Source organism: Hypanus sabinus, chromosome 9, assembly GCF_030144855.1.
Source record: "Hypanus sabinus isolate sHypSab1 chromosome 9, sHypSab1.hap1, whole genome shotgun sequence".
NCBI classification, from domain to species: Eukaryota; Metazoa; Chordata; class Chondrichthyes; order Myliobatiformes; family Dasyatidae; genus Hypanus; species Hypanus sabinus.
This window is the reverse complement of record NC_082714.1, coordinates 85377220-85396898: the sequence shown is the minus strand read 5'-3', so window position 1 is coordinate 85396898 and position 19679 is coordinate 85377220. Positions and strand designations below refer to the sequence as shown.

The 19679-nt window shown below is 46.2% G+C and overlaps 1 protein-coding gene across 2 annotated transcripts in view; it reads left to right on the top strand.

Annotated features, from left to right (window-relative positions):
- LOC132399554 (ubiquitin-conjugating enzyme E2 Q1) overlaps positions 1-19679 on the top strand; it is an 88397-nt gene that overhangs the window by 61000 nt on the left and 7718 nt on the right. For both annotated transcript variants that reach the window (XM_059980034.1, XM_059980035.1), the window contains exons 8-9: positions 8415-8505; positions 17413-17471. In XM_059980034.1, the coding sequence (XP_059836017.1) occupies positions 8415-8505; positions 17413-17471 (150 nt within the window). The remainder of the gene's footprint in view (positions 1-8414; positions 8506-17412; positions 17472-19679) is intronic.

The following is a 19679-nucleotide window of genomic DNA, read 5'->3' as shown; positions in this document are numbered from 1 at the left end:
ACACTGGGACCATGGTAAATTGTGGTTGGGGAGCTGGGTTGCTGGAACTGAGTAGGGAATGACTCCACTGCATGACTGAACCTTCATTTCTGACTGGGGAAAGCAGATTCCCAATCCTTGAGTCATGGAGGACTAGAATATAAAAGCAAGGATGTGATGCTGAGGCTTTAGAAGACAAGAAATATTGTGAACAATGTTGTGCCCCGTTCCTAATATAAGGTTTGCTGGCATTGGAAAGGATTCAGAGGAGGTTAATGTACAAGGAGCCTTTGGCTCTGGGCCTGTACTCACTGGAGTTTGTAAGAATGAGGAAGGGATCTCATTGAAACCTATCTGATACCGAAAGGCCTAGATGGTGTGGACGTGGAGAGGATGTTTCCTATAGTGGTGAAGTCTAGGACCAGAGGACACAATGTCAGAATAGAAGATTGTCCCTGTAGAACAGAAACGAGGGGAATTTCTTTATCTGTAGGGTGGTGAATCTGTGGATTTCATTGCCATGGATGGTTGACTTAAAATGGAGGTTGATAGGGTCTTGATTAGTAAGAATGTCAAAGGTTACGGCGAGAAGGCAGGTGAATGGGGTTGAGAGGGAAAATAAATCAGCCATGGAGGAATGACAGAGCAGACTTAATGGGCTGAATGGTCCAATTCTGCTCCTATATCTAATGGTCTTGCATTGTATTTCTATATCTGTGAGAACAACAGACCAATTTATCATTGCGTCCCACCCCATCCCTCCTCGAACCGTATCCCAGGCCTGTGCAGCTGAGTGGGGGGTGTTTTAGAGTCTGGGGAGGAAGTGGGGTTCGGGTAAAAAGGTTTGTGCAAGAATAAAAAAAAGAGTAGGAATAGGGCTGCATGCATCTCTCCTACTCCACTTCCAATGGTACAATACGATCATAACTTTTCTATGCTAACCTCGACTCCCGCTGCTGTTCCACAAAGTTCATGGTAAATTTATTATCATGTCACCATATACTACCCTGAGATTCAATATCTTACTGGCATTCACGATAGGACAAAGTACAAAGGAATCAGTGAAAAACTACACAGAAAGACTGACAAACAGCCCATGTGCCAATACTGCAAATGTGTCAAACTGCAAATACAAAAAGGACTAATAATAAGCCTTAACTAACCTTGTGTACAGACACTCCTGTGCCGACACTATCAATTAATGTATAGAAGCCGTCTTGTGTATTTTTATTTATTGTGAGCTTTTTTTTTATTATTGTCTTTTCTTATTGTGCCCTGCATTGGATCAGGAGTAAAAACTATTTTGTTCTCCTTTACACTTGTGTATAGGAAATGACCCTGAACAATCTTAACAAACAATCTGAAAGCTCAAAGTGAACTTATTATCAAAGTACATATAGGTCACCATATTCGTTTTCCTGCAGGCAACTGTGTTGCACAAAAATCTCACGTTAGGGCTGTAACCCTGTAAATCTCTCCTAACCATGTGCTTTTAAATGTTGGTAATATGCCCAACATCAATCGCTATTTCTGGCAGCTCGTTCAAAATGCACATCACCAAATGCAACATTCGAGAATTTAAAGTTCATTGTCATCTGTGTGTAAATATATAACAATCAAATGAAACGGCATCCCTCTGGACCACGGTGCATCCACAAAACACATCAAACACAGCACATACAACAAAATATTTCAACAACAATAAGTTAATAAAACATAATTCAAAATGCATGTAGTGCACAGCACAGGTAAACAGGAAACAGCTCGCTGTCCTCGTGACAAGACCTCAGTGGGGGCAGGGTATTCATTAGTCTCACAGACTGAGGGATTACCCAGTCCTGATGCTCCTGTACCTCCTTCCTGATGGTAGTGGGTCAAAAAGATTGTGGGATGGGTGGTAGGGATCCTCAACAATCCTCCAAAAACGGCGGGTGCCACAGTACCCTGTGGTTAGTGTGATACTGTTTCAATTACAATGTTCTCTGTAAGGAGTCGGTATGCCCTCCCCATGGAACGTGCAAGTTTTCTCCGGCTGCTCTGGTTTCCTCCCACAGTCCAAAGGTGTACCAGTTAGGTTAATTGGTCATTGTAAATCGTCCCGTGGGCCGGCTGGCGGTGTGGTGGCACCAGCATTGGACTTCAAGGCCGAGGGTGCAGTGTTCAAACCCAGCCGGGTCCCATCCTGGGCAGCAGCAGAAAGGCCTGACAATCTACTATCGTATCTTGCCATGAGGTCACGAAGAATCGGACTTGACTAAACAACTGAACAACAACAAAATTGTCCCATGGTTAGACTAGGGTTAAATCGGGAGTTGGGCGTCAGGACTCGAAAAAACAATGCTTTAGGCACTTCACATACTGTGCAGTGGGGGAGGGGGGAGCCCCACTCCTCTCAGCTGTTTTCTTTTTACCGTCCTCTGTAGGGTCTCGTGGCCCAAACCCTGCAGCCTCCGTGCCACGCAGTGATGCAGCCAGACAGAACATTCTCGATGGTGCTCCTGTAGGAAGTTGTCAGAATGGGGTCGGGAGACTTGCATACCTCGATCTCCTCAAAGTGTTATGTATTGCTATGCCTTGACTGATGGGGTGTTGTGGGTTCAGTTTAGGTCATCCATTATGTGCACACTGAGGAAATTTATGCTCTCCATCTCTCCACGGCAGAGCCGTTGATGAGCGATGGAGATTGATCAACCTGCACCTTTCTGAGGTCCGCAGTCATCTCTTTTGTCTTGTCCACCTTGAGGCTCAGCTTATTCTCACACCACTTGGCAAACTTGTTGTCCCTGATGCCCCTTTTAAATCTCTTGCCTGTGACCTTAAACCTTTGCCTCCTGTTTTTAGCATCCTGTCCCTGGGGTAAATGCTGTCGTTCAACCTGTTTATGCCCCCCTCATGATTTTGTACACCTCTAGCAGGTCACCTGCCAATCTCCTGTGTTGCAGAGAATAGACCCCTGGTCTACACAACCCCTGCTTGTAACTCGAGCTGCCGTCAGCCCATATACTGGTGAACCTTTACTGCATTCTTTCTTCTTCGGTGTGACCTCCCTTATTACAGGGTGACCAAAACTATACACAAAGCTCTCAACAGTGGCCTCACCAACTTCTTGTGTAACTGAGGCACACATTCACGATTCCTGTACCCAGTGCTCTGACTGAAGCAGGCCAGCCTGTCACGTGCCACCTTCACCACCCTGTCTAGCAGTGATGCTGCTTTCTCTGAATTAAACGTGCCCCTTTACTGGGCACGGGCAAAGGTGAATCTGACTGAACCCTGGCTAAATGCATTTTTTAAAAAAACGTACCTTTTACATTGGGGACCTGGATGGAAAGAGTTACATGCATTAGTCTTGGGTATATCTATCTCGGGTTCCAAACACTTTTGCACAGTACTGTATCTGTCAACATAGAGCCAAGAAAGAGTTTGCAGATCTGGCACGAGCAAAGGAGGTTGGGAATGGGGAGGATTGGGTGCCCTAGGAGAGGTGTGGGTCAGGTGGCAGAGGAGGAGAGCCGGGGGTGGGAGGTGGAATGTGTGCTGAGACACCAGGCAAGGTCACTTGATTACAGACAATTGGTTTGTTGATCATTACAGAGTGCTTCTCTGGTGCTTCTCGTACCCTGTCCACTTCCCACTCTCAGCTCACAGTAGAGACCCATATCAGGATTGGGTTTATCATCACTCACGTATATCATGAAATTTGTTTCTTTGCACCAGCAGTAGATAAAATTGTTACAGAACTGTGCAAATATTTTGGACACCCTAGCTCATATATATGTGCCTGAGACTTTGGCACAGTTCTGTAGAGCAGCAGTATGTTGCAGGTTCTTAACTTGCTTCCACTGACTCCCGAGCCACCTACTTATTCCTGTGGCTGGGAGGAGACGGTGTACTGTCTATACTACAGCCTCTTGAGTATCTGAAGGAGCTGCTCCTTGAGAACTGGCTGAACACCAGCCCTGAACTCAACTTCAATTTAAAGTTTATTGTCATTCAACTCTACACATGTGTACTGCCAAACGAAACACCATTCCTCCGGACCAAGGTGCACAACACACTGCACATAACTCACACACAACACATACAATAATACTGCTGCAAATAAGGAGCATTTATGGCACAAGTTGGAAAAAGTAAACAGCACAACACTATTGTAGATACTATAGAAAGGGTGCAGAGGAGATTTACAAGGATGTTGCCTGGATTGCGGAGCATGCCTTATGAGAATAGGTTGAGTGAACTTGGCCTTTTCTCCTTGGAGCAATGGAGGATGAGAGGTGACCTGATAGAGGTGTGAAAGATGATGAGAGGCATCGATCGTGTGGATAGTCAGAGGCTTTTTCCCAGGGCTGAAATGGCTGACGTGAAGGGGCATGGAAATGGATACCAGGGGGATGTCAGGGTATGTTCTTCTGTCCACCACTGTCCCGTCAGAGTGGTGGGTGGGTGAATGCACTGCCAGCAACTGTGTTGGAAGTGGATACAATAGGGTCTTTTAAGAGCCTCTTAGATAGGTACATGGAGCTTAGAAAAATAGAGAACTGAGTAATTCTAGGCAGTTTCTAGGGAAGGTTACATGGTTGACACAACATTGTGGGCTGAAGGGCCTGTAATGTGCTGTTGGTTTCTATGTATTGGTGCTTTATACATGGTGAGACCTGGGTGGTGTCAGGGAGTTCAGCAGTCTCACAGCCTGGGGGAGGAAGCTGGTTCCCATCCTGACAATTCTTGCTCTCATGCTATGGTACCTCCTGCTGGATGGTAGGGGTCAGAGAGGTTGTGGGGCAGTTTGGAGAGATCACTGAGGGCTGCTGATTTACAGTCGCTCAGTATGGCGGGGGGTGGGGAAAGGGTTCTTGTGGGATCTTCTGATCGGCCTTCTCCTGGGCCCAGCCGCAGGGGTCCAGGCAGTGGACGGTCAAGAGTTCTGCCCAAGCCCACTGCCTGCCCATTTTCCAGACTGCGCCTAGGTGTCAATGGGTACTATGGGGGATTTCCCAGTGCAGTGGCCCTCTCGGAGTTGAAGTGCGTTGTAGATCGTGCTAATTAGAATTTAATTTGAACTGTAGTGAGTTTTATCTGGTCTGGATACAGTATAGTGTTTCGTGATGTTGCAGTTTGATTAAACTTTTGTGTATATTTTTTAAATAAAAGCTGGCAAGTGTGCAGTCACCCCAGCAACACAAAGGCAAATGTAAAGAGGCCACGGGGAGGAAGGGTGGCGACCTTGCACCCTTTCCCAAGGACCGTATATTCATCCTTTGAGCACAGGCAGTGCAGTGAACTATGCTGTCTGCTCCGGATGACTGGCGTTCAAGCGCAGAGGTCGTGACCTGGCTCTGCGCTGACTGACTGGCGTTCAAAGGCTGGGCGGTACCCTTCTCCCCCACCCGCTGGCTCTTGAGCAGAATTAGACCATTCGGCCCTTCTCTGCCACTCAATCAGGATGGTTTTCTTTATGCTGCATCAGATCCAGAGTAACAATCACTTAATTCTACTTTATGCTTGTGTATTATAATGACAACAAACAATTGAACCCTGAATCTTAAATTTATTTCCCTTCTCAACCCCATTCCCCTGCCTTCTCCCCGTAATCTGTACCTTCACTAACCAAGAAACTTTCAACCCCCCCACTTTAAATATACCCAACAACTTGCCTCCACATCTGTCTTGTGGCAGTAAATTCCATAGATTTGTCGCCCTCGGGCTGAAGAAATTGCTCCTCATCTCTGTTCTAAAAGGACACCGCTCTATTCTGAAGCTGTGTCCTCTGGTCCTAGACCACAGGAAACCACCTCTGCACACCCACTCTATCAAGGCCTTTCGCTACTTGCTTATGATCCTGAGAGGTCCATCATAGACCATAAGATAAAGGAGCAGAATTAGGCCATTTGGTCCATCGAGTCTGCTCCACCATTCAGTCATGGCTCGTCCATTTTCCCTTTCAGCCCCAGGCTCCTACTTTCTCTCTATCCCTTCATTCCCTGACCAATCAAGAATCTTATCAATCACTGTCTTAAATAAGCGTAAAAACTCGGCCTCCACAGCCGCCTGTAGCAACGAGTTCCACAGATTCACCACCCTCTGGCTGAAGAAATTCCTCCTCATCTCTGTTCTAAAAGGACACCACTCTGTTCTGAGGCTGCGTCCTCTGGTCATAGAATCCCCAACCTCCTCTACACATCCACTCTAACGAGGGCCTTCACCATTCACAAAATGCTAGTAGAACACAGAAGGCCAGGCAGCATCTGTAGGAAGAACAGTCGACGTTTTGGTTTGAGACGCTCTGGTCACTCCCTCCCCTCTCACTTTCAAATCTCTTGCTATCTCTTAAAAAGGAGATAGTCCTAACAAAGGGTCTCAACCTGAAACATCGACTGTACTTCTTCCTATAGATGCTGCCTGGCCTGCTGCGTTCCACCAGCATTTTGTGTGTGTTGCTCAAATTTCCAGCATCTGCAGATTTCCTCAAGTTTGCACTTTCACCATTTTCTAGGTTTCAATTGGGTCGACCTTCATGCTTCTGAATTCCAGTGAATACAGGCCCAGAACCATCAAATGCTCTTCATATAACTAGCCACTCAATCCTGGAATCATTTTCCTGAACCTCCTTTGAATCTTCTCCAGCGTCAGCACATCCTTTCTAAGATGAGGAGCCCAATACGGCTGTTGGGCAGGCAGTGGTGTCATTTAAGTAGTGAACGAGATTATCTTAATTTATCACACGTACATTGAAGCATTGAAATAAGTATTGCGCCAGCGACCAACAAGGATGCACTGGGGGTGAGTGTTGCCATAGTTCTGCTGCCAATGGAGCATGCCCTCAACTTACTAACCATAACCCCTACATCTTTGGACTGTGGGAGGAAACCCACTTGTTCATGGGGAAAATCTACAAACTCCTTACAGAGAGTGGCGATATTGAACCTGGGTTAAAGTTAAAGTCTGTCCCGAGCATTATAGGCTCATCAGGCTGGTGCTTATGACGGTTTCTGTGGTGTGAAGCAACTGAGAGCACGAGACTCCCCCCACCCCTTCCCCCCTGGATAGGACGCCAGTCTATCGCGAGGTTAACCCCCAGCATTTTGCCAGTACCCATTTTCAGCTGGGTGGACTGGAGCAGTGTGGGGTTAAGTGCTTTGCTCAAGGACGCAACACACTGCCTCAGCTGGGGCTCAAACTCACGACCTTCAGATTGCTAGTCCAACGCCTTAACCACTTGGCCCCGAGCCACAGAATCTGGGTTGCTGACATTGTAATTGTGTTAGGCTGGCTGCCACGCGAATGCTCCTTATGAAGATAGACTGAGTGAGTTCGGGCTTTTCTCTTTGGAGAGCAGCAGGATGAGAGGTGACTGGATCGAGTGGACAGCCAGAGACTTTCCCAGGATGGAAATGGCCAATACAAGGAGGCATAGCTTTCAAGGTATTGGGAGGAAAGTATGGTGAGGGATGTCAGAGATAGGTTTTTGGTGGTAGGTGCGTGGAATGTCCAGCAAGAGCCTGGTACATTAGGGACAAGAGAAGAGCTCTTCTCTGAGACACAGGAGCAGAATGAGGCCATTAAGCCCACTGAGTCTGCTCCATTTGATCATGTCTGATTTACTTTCTCTCTCAACCCCATTCTCCAGCCGTCTCCCCATAACCTTGTTAATCAAGAACTTATCAACCTCCACTTTAAATATAACCCAAAGACTCGGCCTCCACATCTGCCTGTGGCAATGAATTCCAGAGATTCACCACCCTCTGTCTAAAGGAATCCCGCCCCTCATCTCTGTTCTAGAGGGATGTCCTTCCATTCTGAGGCTGTGCCTTGGAGTTCCACACTCACTACAGGAACCGTCCTCTCCACATCTTAGGGCAGCACGGCAGTGTAGTGGTTAGCACAACGACTTACAGGAATAGCAACCCAGACTCAGTTCCCTGTAAGGAGTTTGTATGTTCTCCCTGTGACCGCGTGGGTTTCTTCCTGGTGCTCCGGTTTCCTCCAAGACTGGTTGCTAGGTTAATTGGTTATTGTTAATTGTCCCGTGATTGGGCTAGGTCAAAATTGCTGGGCTTAAGGGGCCAGAAAGGCCTATTCTGTTCTGTGTCTGAATTAAAATAAAATAAAAATCTCGGCCTATCAATATTTGATGGGCTGCAATGGAGTGCAATGTGGAACGGAAGTGTTAGATTGATCCTGGTGTCTGTTACAGTTTCAGTACAATATTGTGGGCAGAAGGGCCTGCATTGTTCGAAAGGTATGGGGAGAGTATGAGAAAGATGGCCTTGAGCCATGTGGGTATTAAATTCTGAAGCAGGCTTGAAGGGGCAAGGGCTTGTCCGTTGTCCGTGTCTCTGCTTCCCATTCCTTCCCTCCACGCAGCTGCTTTGTTGTGAAGGCACTAGACAAGTGCAGGTCTCGGTGACTGATTCTTGCTGTTTCACTTGCAGAGTCGATCAGGACAGTGCTTTGCATAACGACCTCCAAATCCTCAAAGAGAAAGAAGGCGTTGACTTTATTTTGTTAAATTTCTCTTTTAAAGTGAGTACTGTCCAGGGCGAAGTGCCGGGGGGAGGGGGGTGGGCATTGTGGGTTGGGGGGAAGCTTCCTAACCAGCCTGCCATCTGTGGGTCGTTTCTCGCCATTACGTAACTGGAAGCAGTGTCGCTCAGAGGCCAGAATTTCTGGTCTCGTTTTGGCAGTTCAGGAATTTGAGCTTGGTTGCAAGAGGCCCCAACTTCTGAGCACCTGGCAGGAACATTTGCAAGTCCAGTCATACAGTTCTGGCCAGCTGAGCTGATGACCTAGTCCAAGTCCCAATGTAGAATTTGTATTCAGTTATTCAAAATCTCGAATTAAAAGAAAGTAGCTTGCCTCGGTAATGAATCTACTGCTCATAACAAATACGGATCTGATTCACTGATGTTCGTAAAAGGGAAACTTACCGTTCTTACCTTGGAGCCACACACCACTAGACACAGGCCTTTAGTCAGAGAAGCATCTGCTACCGCTCCTTGTCCTCTGTTCAAGCTCGTGTTGAACCCATTTTAATAGCTTCCCATCTCGGTCTTTGTCCAAGGCTTTGCTGAAGTCCATGTAGACAACTTCTACTGGCTTTCCCTCACCAACCTTCCTTGTAACCTATTGAAATCTCTAAAATTGGCTAGATGTCAATCATGTTGGCTATCCCTATTCTGGCCATGTCTATTCAAATACTTAGAAGATCTTTCTGTAATTTATAACCGTATAACAATTACAGCACGGAAACAGGCCATCTTGGCCCTTCTAGTCGGTGCCGAACGCTTCCTCTCTCCTAGTCCCACCGACCTGCACTCAGCCCATGACTGATGTTGAGTTCAATTTACTATCTCATCCCGATTGCCAAGCAATTGAGCTTTGATGAAATTCGTTTTGGTTATCTGGAGAAGAAGTATTTTAGAGCTGTATATGAATACGTGCTTTGATAGTAAATGAACCTTCGAACCAACCTCTCATGTGGGACTTCGTCATGGACCTTGCTGGAGTCCGTGTAGACAACATCCACTGCATTTCCTTCCTCCACCTCCTCAAAATAAAGATTGGTTAGACACGTAAGCCATGATGACTATCAGACCCCGTCTATCCCAATACTGTCTGCAGCCGTTTAAGCATATCTAACACGAGTCCCTTTTTATTCTTACTGTAGTCTCACCAGCACTCCCAGGATGGGCTGTATGTAAAGATACTACATTGGACAATTGATCTATTCTGAAGAAGGGTCTCGGCCAGAAACATCAACAGTTTATTCATTTCCATAGATTCTGCCCGACCCGCTGAGTTCCTCCAGCGTTTTCTGTGTGTTGCTTTGGATTGACAGCATCTGTAGAACTTCTCATGTTTATAATTTATCCCTGCTCATCTTTGGGATGTGGGAGGACGCTGCCATACTCAACATTTGGGAATGGTTTCTTCCTCTCTTATTCCTTTCATGCTTTTCATATTCACTCTGGCCACTTCATTAGGTACACCTCATCAATGCAAATACCCAGGTAGGCCCTCAATGCATAAAAGCATGCAGACGTGGTCAAGAGGTTGACGATAGGTCTGATTTGAGTTAATTAATATGGTTCCCTTCCGATTTTTCTATAAATAGACTTGAGTTGGCAGATTGATGTCTTTTTTTGGAAGCTTATATGATGTATAGCTCAGGGGTTGTGCTCCCAATGGGGTTTTTTCTCAGTTAGTAGGGGTTCTTTTTTTCCTTTTTTTCTTTAAAACAAAAATATTCTTAACACTTTATTTTTCCTTATTATTGATATATTGCTTAGCTTTGTTAATCAGTTATTTGCTAATTTAATTCTTCATTGTACATAATGACATTGACTTAATGTATCTTTTTTTGTGGATCTAATAATAATGAATAAAAAAGATTTTAAAATGGGGAAGAGAAGGATAGATAGTAAAAAGCAAAGATTACGTGCAGTCAGAACATTGGGAAGGGCAGTATCGGTGCATTTGCAGAGTCAAAAGGGGTAGCAAATACAGTACTCAACGCGTTTTATCTCAATGCACGGAGTAGAAGAAATAGGGCGGAGGTATTGTTGCGCTATTTCAGGTTGTCAGGTACGATGTTGTGGCCATCACTGGATCATGATAGAAGGATGGTTGTAGTTGGGAGCTCAATGTCCGAGGTTATGCAGCGTATCGGAGGGATGGGAAGTCGGCAGAGGGGGTGGTGTGGCTCTGCTGGTAAAGAATGGCATCAAATCAGTAGAAAGATGTGACATAGGACGGAAGGTATAATCCTTGTGGGGTGAGTTAAGAAACTGCAAAGGGGGAAAGAACCATTTGGAGGCAATGATCACAATATCATTAAGTTCATTTAGAAATATGATAGGGAGAAAGTATCTGATGTAGCAGTGTTTCAGTGGAGTAAGGGAAATTACATAGAGGAGTTGGCCAGAGTAAATTGGAAGGAGCTGCTGGCAGGGATGACAACAGCAGCAGTGGCGTGAGTGTCTGGGAAAAATAAGGAAGGAGCAGGATAGCTATATTCCAAAAATGAAGAAATATTGAAATGGCAAAATAGCTGACAAGGGAAGTCAAAGCTAATGTTAAAGCAAAAGAGAGGGCATACACACAACAAAGCAAAAATTAGCAGGAAAATAGAGGATTGGGGAGCTTTGAAAACTTCACAGAGAGCAACTAAAAGAGTCATTGGGAGGGAAAAGATGAAATATGAAAGCAAACTAGCAAACAATATCAAAGTGGATGGTAAAAGCTTTTTCAAGTATGTATTTTTTAAAAAAAAAAGAGAAGTGAGGGTGGATGTAGGATTGCTAGAAAATAAGCCAAGAGAAATAACGACAGGGACAAGGCGGATGAACTAAACGAGTATTTTGCGTCAGTCTTCAATGTGGAAGACGCTAGCAGTGTGCCAGATGTTGAAAGGTGTGAGAGAAGCAAAGTGAGGGTACTTACTATGAAAACTGAGAAGGTGCTCAAAAAGCTGAAAGACCCAAGGGTACATAAGTCACCCGGACCAGATGAACTGCATGCTTGGGTTCTGAAAAAGATTGCAGTAGAGATTGTGGAGGCATTAGTAATGATCTTTCAAAAATCATTGGACTCTGGCATGGTGCCAGAGGACTGGAAAATAGCAAATGTCAGATTAAGAGAATGTGCAAGAAGGTGGCAAATGAAATATAATGTTGGAAAATACATGGTCGTGCACTTTGGTGGTAGAGATAAATGTGCGAACTATTTTCTAAACCGGGAGAAAATCCACAAATCTGAGACGCAAAGGGACTTGGGAGTCCTTGTACAGAACATATTAAAGGTTAACTTGCAGGTGGAGTTGGTGGTGAGGAAGGCAAATGCCATGTTAGCATTCATTTCAAGAGGTCTAGAATACAAGAGCAAGGATGGGATGCTGAGGCTTTATAAAGCACTGGTGAGGCCTCACCTTGAGTATTGAGAACAGTTTTGGGCTCCTCATCTAAGAAAAGGTGTGCTGGCTTTGGAGAGGATTCAGAAAGGTTCACAAGGGTATCATACGAGGAATGTTTGATGGCTCTGGGTCTGTACTCACTGGAATTTAGAAGGATGAGGAGAGAGATTTTACTGAAACCTTTCGAATGTTGAAAGGCCTAGACAGAGTAGAAGTGGAAAGGATGTTCCCCATGGTGGTGGAGTCTAGGACAAGAGGGCACAGCAAGATAGAGGTTTAAAACAGAGATGCAGAGAAATTTCTTTAGCCAGAGGGTGGTGAATTTGTTATCACAGGCAGCTGTGGAGGATGGGTGGTTGGATGTATTTAAGTCGGAGCTTGATAGGTTCTTGTTTGGAGGTGACATGTTAGGATATTGGGAGAAGTCCAGTGAGTGGGGCTGAGGAGAAGAATAAAGGATCAGCCATGATTGAATGGTGGAGCAGACCCAATGGGCCAACTGGACGGAGAAGAAATATGAGCGAAGTGACCCTTGACTGTGGAACGATTGTTGGTGCCAGATGAGTATCTCAGAAACTGTTGATCTCCTGGGATTATTGTGCACAAAACTCTTTAGAATTTACAGAGAATGGTACAAAAAACATCCAGTGAGCGACAGTTCTGTGGGTGAAAACGCCTTGTTAGTGGGAGATTTCAGAGGAGAATGGCCAGACTGACAGGAAAGTGACAGTAACTCAGATGACCACACATTACAACAGGGGTGTGCAGAACACATGCAGGTCAGACCTCGAAGTGGATGGGCTACGAGTGTGCACACAACGACCACTTTATTAGGCACAGGAGATGCATGATAAAGCGGCCACTGAATGCAGTTCATAGATTTTTGTCTTTGCACAGTACTGCTGTCTCGAAGCAACACACTTCAGTCATTTTTCAGTGGCGATAAATCGGGTTCTGATTGGTGCTGGAGGTAAGGTTCGAAACGGGGTTGCTGGTTGCACCAGTCTGCTGCCCACCACCTCCTCCTCGATCCTGAAACTTGGGGCCCACAGAAAAGTAACTAAGTTAAAGATAAAATAGTTTTATTTGTCACCTGTACGTTGAAACATGCAACGTCAAAACAGCGAGGAGAAGACCATGGGTGTTGCCACTGCAGGCACCAACCAACATAGCGTGTCTGCAAATCTCTGATTCGAACCCGTGTGTCTTTGGGATGTGGGAGAGACTGGGAGCACCCGGAGGAAACGCACGCAGTCACGGGGAGAACGTACAAACCCCTTACTGAGAATGGTGGGACTCGAACCCCAGTTAGCGATCACTGGTATTGTGATGTGATTACTGCTAAGCTGCCCTCTGAATTGCCACCTGGTTATCCAAAGTCAGGTTTATTCTCATCTGCACAAGTCTGTGTGTGCGTGGGTGCAATTTAAAGCTTTCTTGCAGCAGCATCACAGGCTCAGAGGGTCAGATGCACAACGTTCATGAGAAAAACATAAACGTGTCACATAAAGTTTTGAAAGAATGCACTTAAAACACTTTTGTCCAATCGTGCTAAGTGGCAGCATAATAATTGGTGCGACACTATTTACAGCTCGAGGCATCAGGGTTCAGTTCCAACGCTGGCTGGAGGAAGTTTGTACATCGTCCCTGTGAACGTGCGTGTTTCGGCCGGGTGCTACGGTTTCCTCCCACACTCCAAAGACGTACGGGTTAAGTAAAGTAGTCATTGGGAGTTGTCCTGTGATTAGGCGAGGGTTAAGTCGGTGGGTTGCTGGATGATGTGGCTAGTTGGGCCAGAAGGTGCTGCATTTCTAAATAAAACTTAAAAACATAATTCTGTCAGTAAAATATGCTCCATAACAGGGGGGAAAGGAAGTGATGACATCACAGGTTTGCTCTCTGAAACCACAGAACACAAGCAAGCCTGTTGCTGGGGTAGCTGGTGGCTTTATTAATTATTATACTTTTATTAAAACCTGATAGACCGTTTGGACTCCCTCTAAGCCCAATACCAGAGAAAAATGGATAGTCAGTCTCAGAGCAGTACAGCACGGGTACAGGCCCTTCGGTCTAACTGTTCCATGCTGACCACAGTGCCCACCCAGCATTCAGCCTGCATTCCTCAAAGCCCACTCCACCTACCTACCCAAGTGCTTCTTAAATAATACTATTGTACGTGCCTCGAACACGTCCTCTGGCAGCTCCTTCCATGTACACACCACTCTCTGGGTGAGAAGAGTGCCCCCTCAAATCCCTGTTAAATCTCTTCCCTCGCAGCTGGTTTTGGACTCCACTACTCTGGGGAGAAAACTATTATCACCTACCTTATGTCTGCCTCTCATTAACCTTTCTCCTCCATTCCGAGGAATAAAGACCTCGACTGTCCAACCTCGCCCCACGACTCAGGCCCTCGAGTCCTGGCGACAGCCTGGCTTTACTTGTCGTGTGTCCATCAAAACCTACAGTGGAAAGTGTGTCAACGACCACACAGTCCGAGCATGTGCTGGGGGCCGTCCGCAACCGTCAACATGCCATGTCCGCTGTTCACTAACGTTTTCATCCTCGGTATGTGGGAGGAGACCCTCGCGGTGCGGGGGAACGCACGGTCTCCCTGCAGACATTGGTGGCATTGGACCTGGGTCACTGGTACTGTGAGGTGTTGGGCTGTCCACAACACAGCTCTGGGTATTAGCTCACCGAGGAGGAAGTAGATAAATGTTTTGGCAGCTCTTGGAACTGAGGGCTCTGGGAAAGGGGCACAAAAGAAATTGGATCTGCGGTAGAACAGCCACAATCACACAGAATGCTAGGAAGTCTTGAGGGGCTGAGTGGCCTATATTTTTATTATTGAGATAACAGTGCTGAACTGGCCCTTTGGTCCCCTGATTTAATCCTACCATAGTCACAGGGCAATTTACAATGACAAATTATCCTACCATCTGGTATGTTGTTGGACTGTGGGAGGAAACCGGAGCACACAGAGGAAACCCACGTGGTCATGGGGGAGAATGTACAAACTCCTTACAGACAGTGAAGGGAACTGGTCCTGGGTCGCCTGTACTGTAAAGCATCATGCTGACCACTGCGGCCCATGCCCTCTTCCTGTAACTCTGTTCCACCTGCAAAAGGGGCTGGGACCTTCCTGATCTAAATGAATAAATAACAAGGTTTGTATCAGAAGTGCGACTGGCTCTTTGCAAAGCCGGATTATTGGACATGGGGGTGGGTGGGTCTCTGTGGAGAGCAGGACGGTCATCCCCTGAAGCAACGTTGTTGAGAGCAACACACGTTAACACGAGGCCTGAACACCGAGAGGGTCAGACCTGGCCATTCAGCCCACCGAGTGTCCACCATTTGATCATGGCTGACTTATTTTCCCCCTCGTACTCATTCTCCTGCCTTTCTGTGTTACCTTTGACCCTTTTACTAGTCAAGAACCTATCAACCTATATACCCGGTGATTTGGCTTGGAAGGGGCACATACCACTTGAGCCAAAGGGGCTGATTCCATACTGAATGACTCTTGACTCTTAAGAATATTATCAAGCCAAGAAACGGATGGTTTTGTGATGTATAAAGGGGAGAGGCAAGATCATTCCCATGAAGCTAGTTGGCAGCTTGGTGAAACAGATCTGGGCAGAAGATGAGGTGTGATCCTTTGAAGAAAACTTCTAGTTGAGTTTCTCACACACATGTGCTGGAGGAACTCAGCAGGTCGGGTACCAGTGACCCAGATTCAACTCCTGCCAATGTCTGTAAGTGGTTTTTATGATCTCCCTATGACTGCGTGGGTTTCCTCCAAGCGCTCAGGTTTCCTCCCACAGTCCAAAGACGTGCTGGTTGGTAGGTTAATTGGTCATTGTGAATTGTCCTGTGATTAGGCTGGGGTTAAATCGGGGATCACTGGGCGGTGTGGCTCAATGGGCCTGTTCTGCACTTTATCTCAATCAATAGATTGAACATCTGTGGAGGGGAATAAACGGTTAACTTTTCTGGCCGAGGCCCTTCATCGGGACTGGAAAGGAAGGAGAAAGAACCCAGAATGGGGTGGGGGGGGGGGGGTAAGAGAGTACAGGCTAGCAAGTGATAGGTGAGACCGGGTGAGGGGCAAGTTGGGTGGGGTGGGGGAATAGGGAAAAGCTGGGAGGTGATAGGTGGTAAAGGGCAGAAGAAGGAACTATCTTAATCGGAGAATGGACATGGGAGAAAGGAAAGGAGGAGGGGCACCAGAGGGAGGTAATTGGCAAGTGAGAAGAGAAGGGGTAAAAGGGGAGCCAGACTGGGAAATGGAAGAAGTGGAGAGGCAAGAAATTACTGGAAATCATAGAAATCGATGTTTATGCCTCCATATCATCATCATTCTGCGCTGTTATTTGACATCATTGTGTTGTCATATGACATCATCATTCTGCGCTGTGTCATTTAACATCATCATTCTGCGCCTTGTCACTTGACATCATCTTTATGTGCTGTGTCATATGACGTGGACAATTGTGGTCCCGTGACTCTAGGCAAACATTTCTGCAGAAGTGGTTTGCCGTTGTCTCCTTCTGAGCATCTCCTTTACAAGACAGGTGACCCCAACGATTATCAATACTCTTCAGAGATTGTCTGCCTGGCATCAGTAGTTGCATAACCAGGACTTGTGATATGCACCAGCTGCTCATAACATCATCACACCATCATGGCTTCATGTGACCCTGATCAGGGGCTAAGCAGGTGCTACACCTTCCTTGCCCAAGGGTGACCTGCAGGCTCATGGAGGGACGAAATGCCTTGCACCTCCTCTGGTAGAGATGTATCTCCACCCCAGCACTCAGTACCTCCATAAGTTAGAGGAATTGATGTTCATGGCATATGCTGAGTTTGTTTAGAACTGTAAGCCTCTGAGGGAGTTTGTGTGTTAAAGTAGTAATAATTTATTTATCGAGCACTTTTCATCCAGACAACGTAATTTAAATTGCTTTACAATGGGGGGAAAAGCGCAAACATGAAAATAAGACAAAGACGTTAGTTAAAAGCAAAGTTAGATAAATAGGCTTTGAGCTGGTGTTTTTAAAAAAAAGAGTCAACTGAGTCTTTATAGTTTTAGGTATTGAGTTCCACAGTTTGGGAGCAAAGTTCAAAAAAGATTTTGAAAGAGGTTGTTTAAATTGAAGAGACTGGCAGATAAAGATCTGAGAGCTCAAGCAGGATTTTAAAACAAAAACGACTCTGTGATGTACTCTGGTCCCAGACTGGTGAGAGCAAATTAACAAGGAGTTTAGCGTATGGCTTGCAGACCAGTTACCAATGAGCTGTAAAGTGGTCACCCAATCTGTGCTCCTCCTCAGCATGGAAGAGCCCACCTTGTGGCCAGCTACTATGATCTGGAAGAAATCAAAGTGAATTGCTACAGGTGTTGGATGGAGGGGAATCTGTATGTGGACTGTGGGAAGAACGGGCTGTGGACTTGTGCTTTTTCAACTGGAAAATGGGGTACTGAGTGAATATTAACAGATCTCTTGTTGCCTCCCCAGGATAATTTCCCATTCGACCCACCCTTTGTACGGGTTGTATCTCCAGTGCTCTCGGGAGGGTGAGTAACAGCTAACTCTGTTTTATTCCTTTAAGCCTTGTACTCTTCCAGAGAAATTATCCCAGCAAGAATTGAACTTTTTTTTTAAAAAGCATTAGGACAGAATAATGAAAGATTAGTCAGATGTGTGCTGAACTCCCTGGAAAATGAGGTTAGAATAGAAACGAGGTTCTGCAGCTGCTGGAAATCCAGAGTACCCCACAAAATGCGGAGGAGCTCAATACGTCAATGAAGAGGAATAAAGAGTCAAAGTTTTGGACCAAGATCCTGATGGTGGTTCTTGGACCAAAACGTTGACTCTTTGTTCTTCTCCGTAGATGCTGCTGAGTTCCTCCAGCTTTTGCTGGGGTAGTTTGATTGCATTTTGGCCACCATGGGCGAGTTAAGCCATAGGGCGTCTCCTATCAGCTATGAAGCCAGTGAGGTACTGGAGCCTAAAGGCACAATGCCCATTTCATCTGTTGGGGTGCCAGCAATGATGGCCCCAATCCTAACACTTTACAGAGACTTTTGGTATGATTCTGGGCAGTGTCTTTACAAGACTGGTGACACCAGCCATTATCAATACCCTTCAGAGATTGTCTGCCTGTCGTCAGTGGTCGCATAACCAGGACTTGTGGCATGCACCAGCTGCTCCCTTGTCCCAGCGGAGGGGCTAAGCAGGTGCTACACCTTGCCCAAGTGTGACTCACAGGCTAGCGAAGGGAAGCATTGTCAGCAATCAAACTGGACAAAGAATCAATGAGGTGACTAGTTCAGTCCCCACCAAGGGGTTAGGCTTTGCTCTGGTCCCCGCCAAGGGACTAAACTTCGCTCCAGTGCCCAGAGCTATACCTTATCAGACTAAATTGGCGGAATAGAGCAAAAACTCCCACTGGATACTGCAGAGGAAGTAAGGATAGAGGTCTACATAGCCTCACAAAGGGCTGTTTTACACACACCAACATTACAGAAGGAGAGTGATTAGCCCACAGGCACTACGGCGAAACCCAGCTATCACGATTTCACCAGCGGACAAAAGAAATGCGACAGTTCTGATGTCCTCCAAGGAATGCCACAGGAAAGTCCAACACATTCTGGAAGATCCCCTCTGCAGAGGTCTACAGTGGATCCTGCAGATTCAATTGTGAGGATGATCTCTCCTTTTACTGAAGAAATCATGTGCAGTCATGTGCCAGACACTTCCGCCTCAGGTGCTGGTACCACCGAGAATATATAGGCTCTCTAAGATACACAAGAAGGGCTCTTCCCTCCCGAGGCCCCTCGTCAGTGGGATAGATCCACTGACTTGTACCTCGCCAAGAATTTAATGACTATGCTCTCTCTTTGTCAGCATCACATCACGAACTTGACTGACTTCAATAACCAACATCCAGCTGAAACCGGAGGACATAATAGTCAGTTTCAACATGGTGTCCCTGTTCACAAGAGTTCCCACTAAGGACAGCTTGGCCCTCCTGGAGTCGAGTTTTGATAAGGACCTCTTTGAACACACCCTTACATCAACGTACTCCCTCTGTAAGGAGAACTACCATAAATAAACAGATGGAGTGGCCATGGAACTGCCCTTGTCACTGGCTATTGCTAAACTCTACATGGAGGACTTTGAGGAAAGGGCTCTGAGTTCATCGTCCTTGCACCTGAAATGCTTCTTCAGATACATCGATGACACCTTTGCAGTGTGGCCTCATGGACTTCACCATCTGAACAGCACACATCCAAACATTCAATTTACGACGTGGATGGAGAAGAATCTTTCCTCCTGTTCTGAACTTTATAATATGACAGAAACTGGATGGTAGCCTCGGGCATGGTGACTACTCACACAAACTTGTAACAGCCACCATCACGCCTCCCAATGTAGAGCGGTTCTTTCTACTTTGATTGTGTAAAATCTACTTTAGACCCCGAGAGTCTCCACAAAGAAATGAGACGATTACGCACCATGTTCCTACAGAATGGCTCAAGGTGAAGGAAATCAATTGGGCCTTTAACAGGGTCAACAGAAAAACCAGGAAACCTAACAACAAGGAGGAACCTAGCGCGACTGTCCGTCTTCCTTATATTTCCACGTTTTCTGGAAGGATGGCCGGGATCCTGAAGAAATACTGGATTAATTCCATCCACAAACCTGTAAGGAAGCTTGAGTCACAGCTTGTGCAGGTCAAAGACGACTTGGGACTTGGGTCGACTGGAGGGTTTAGGATT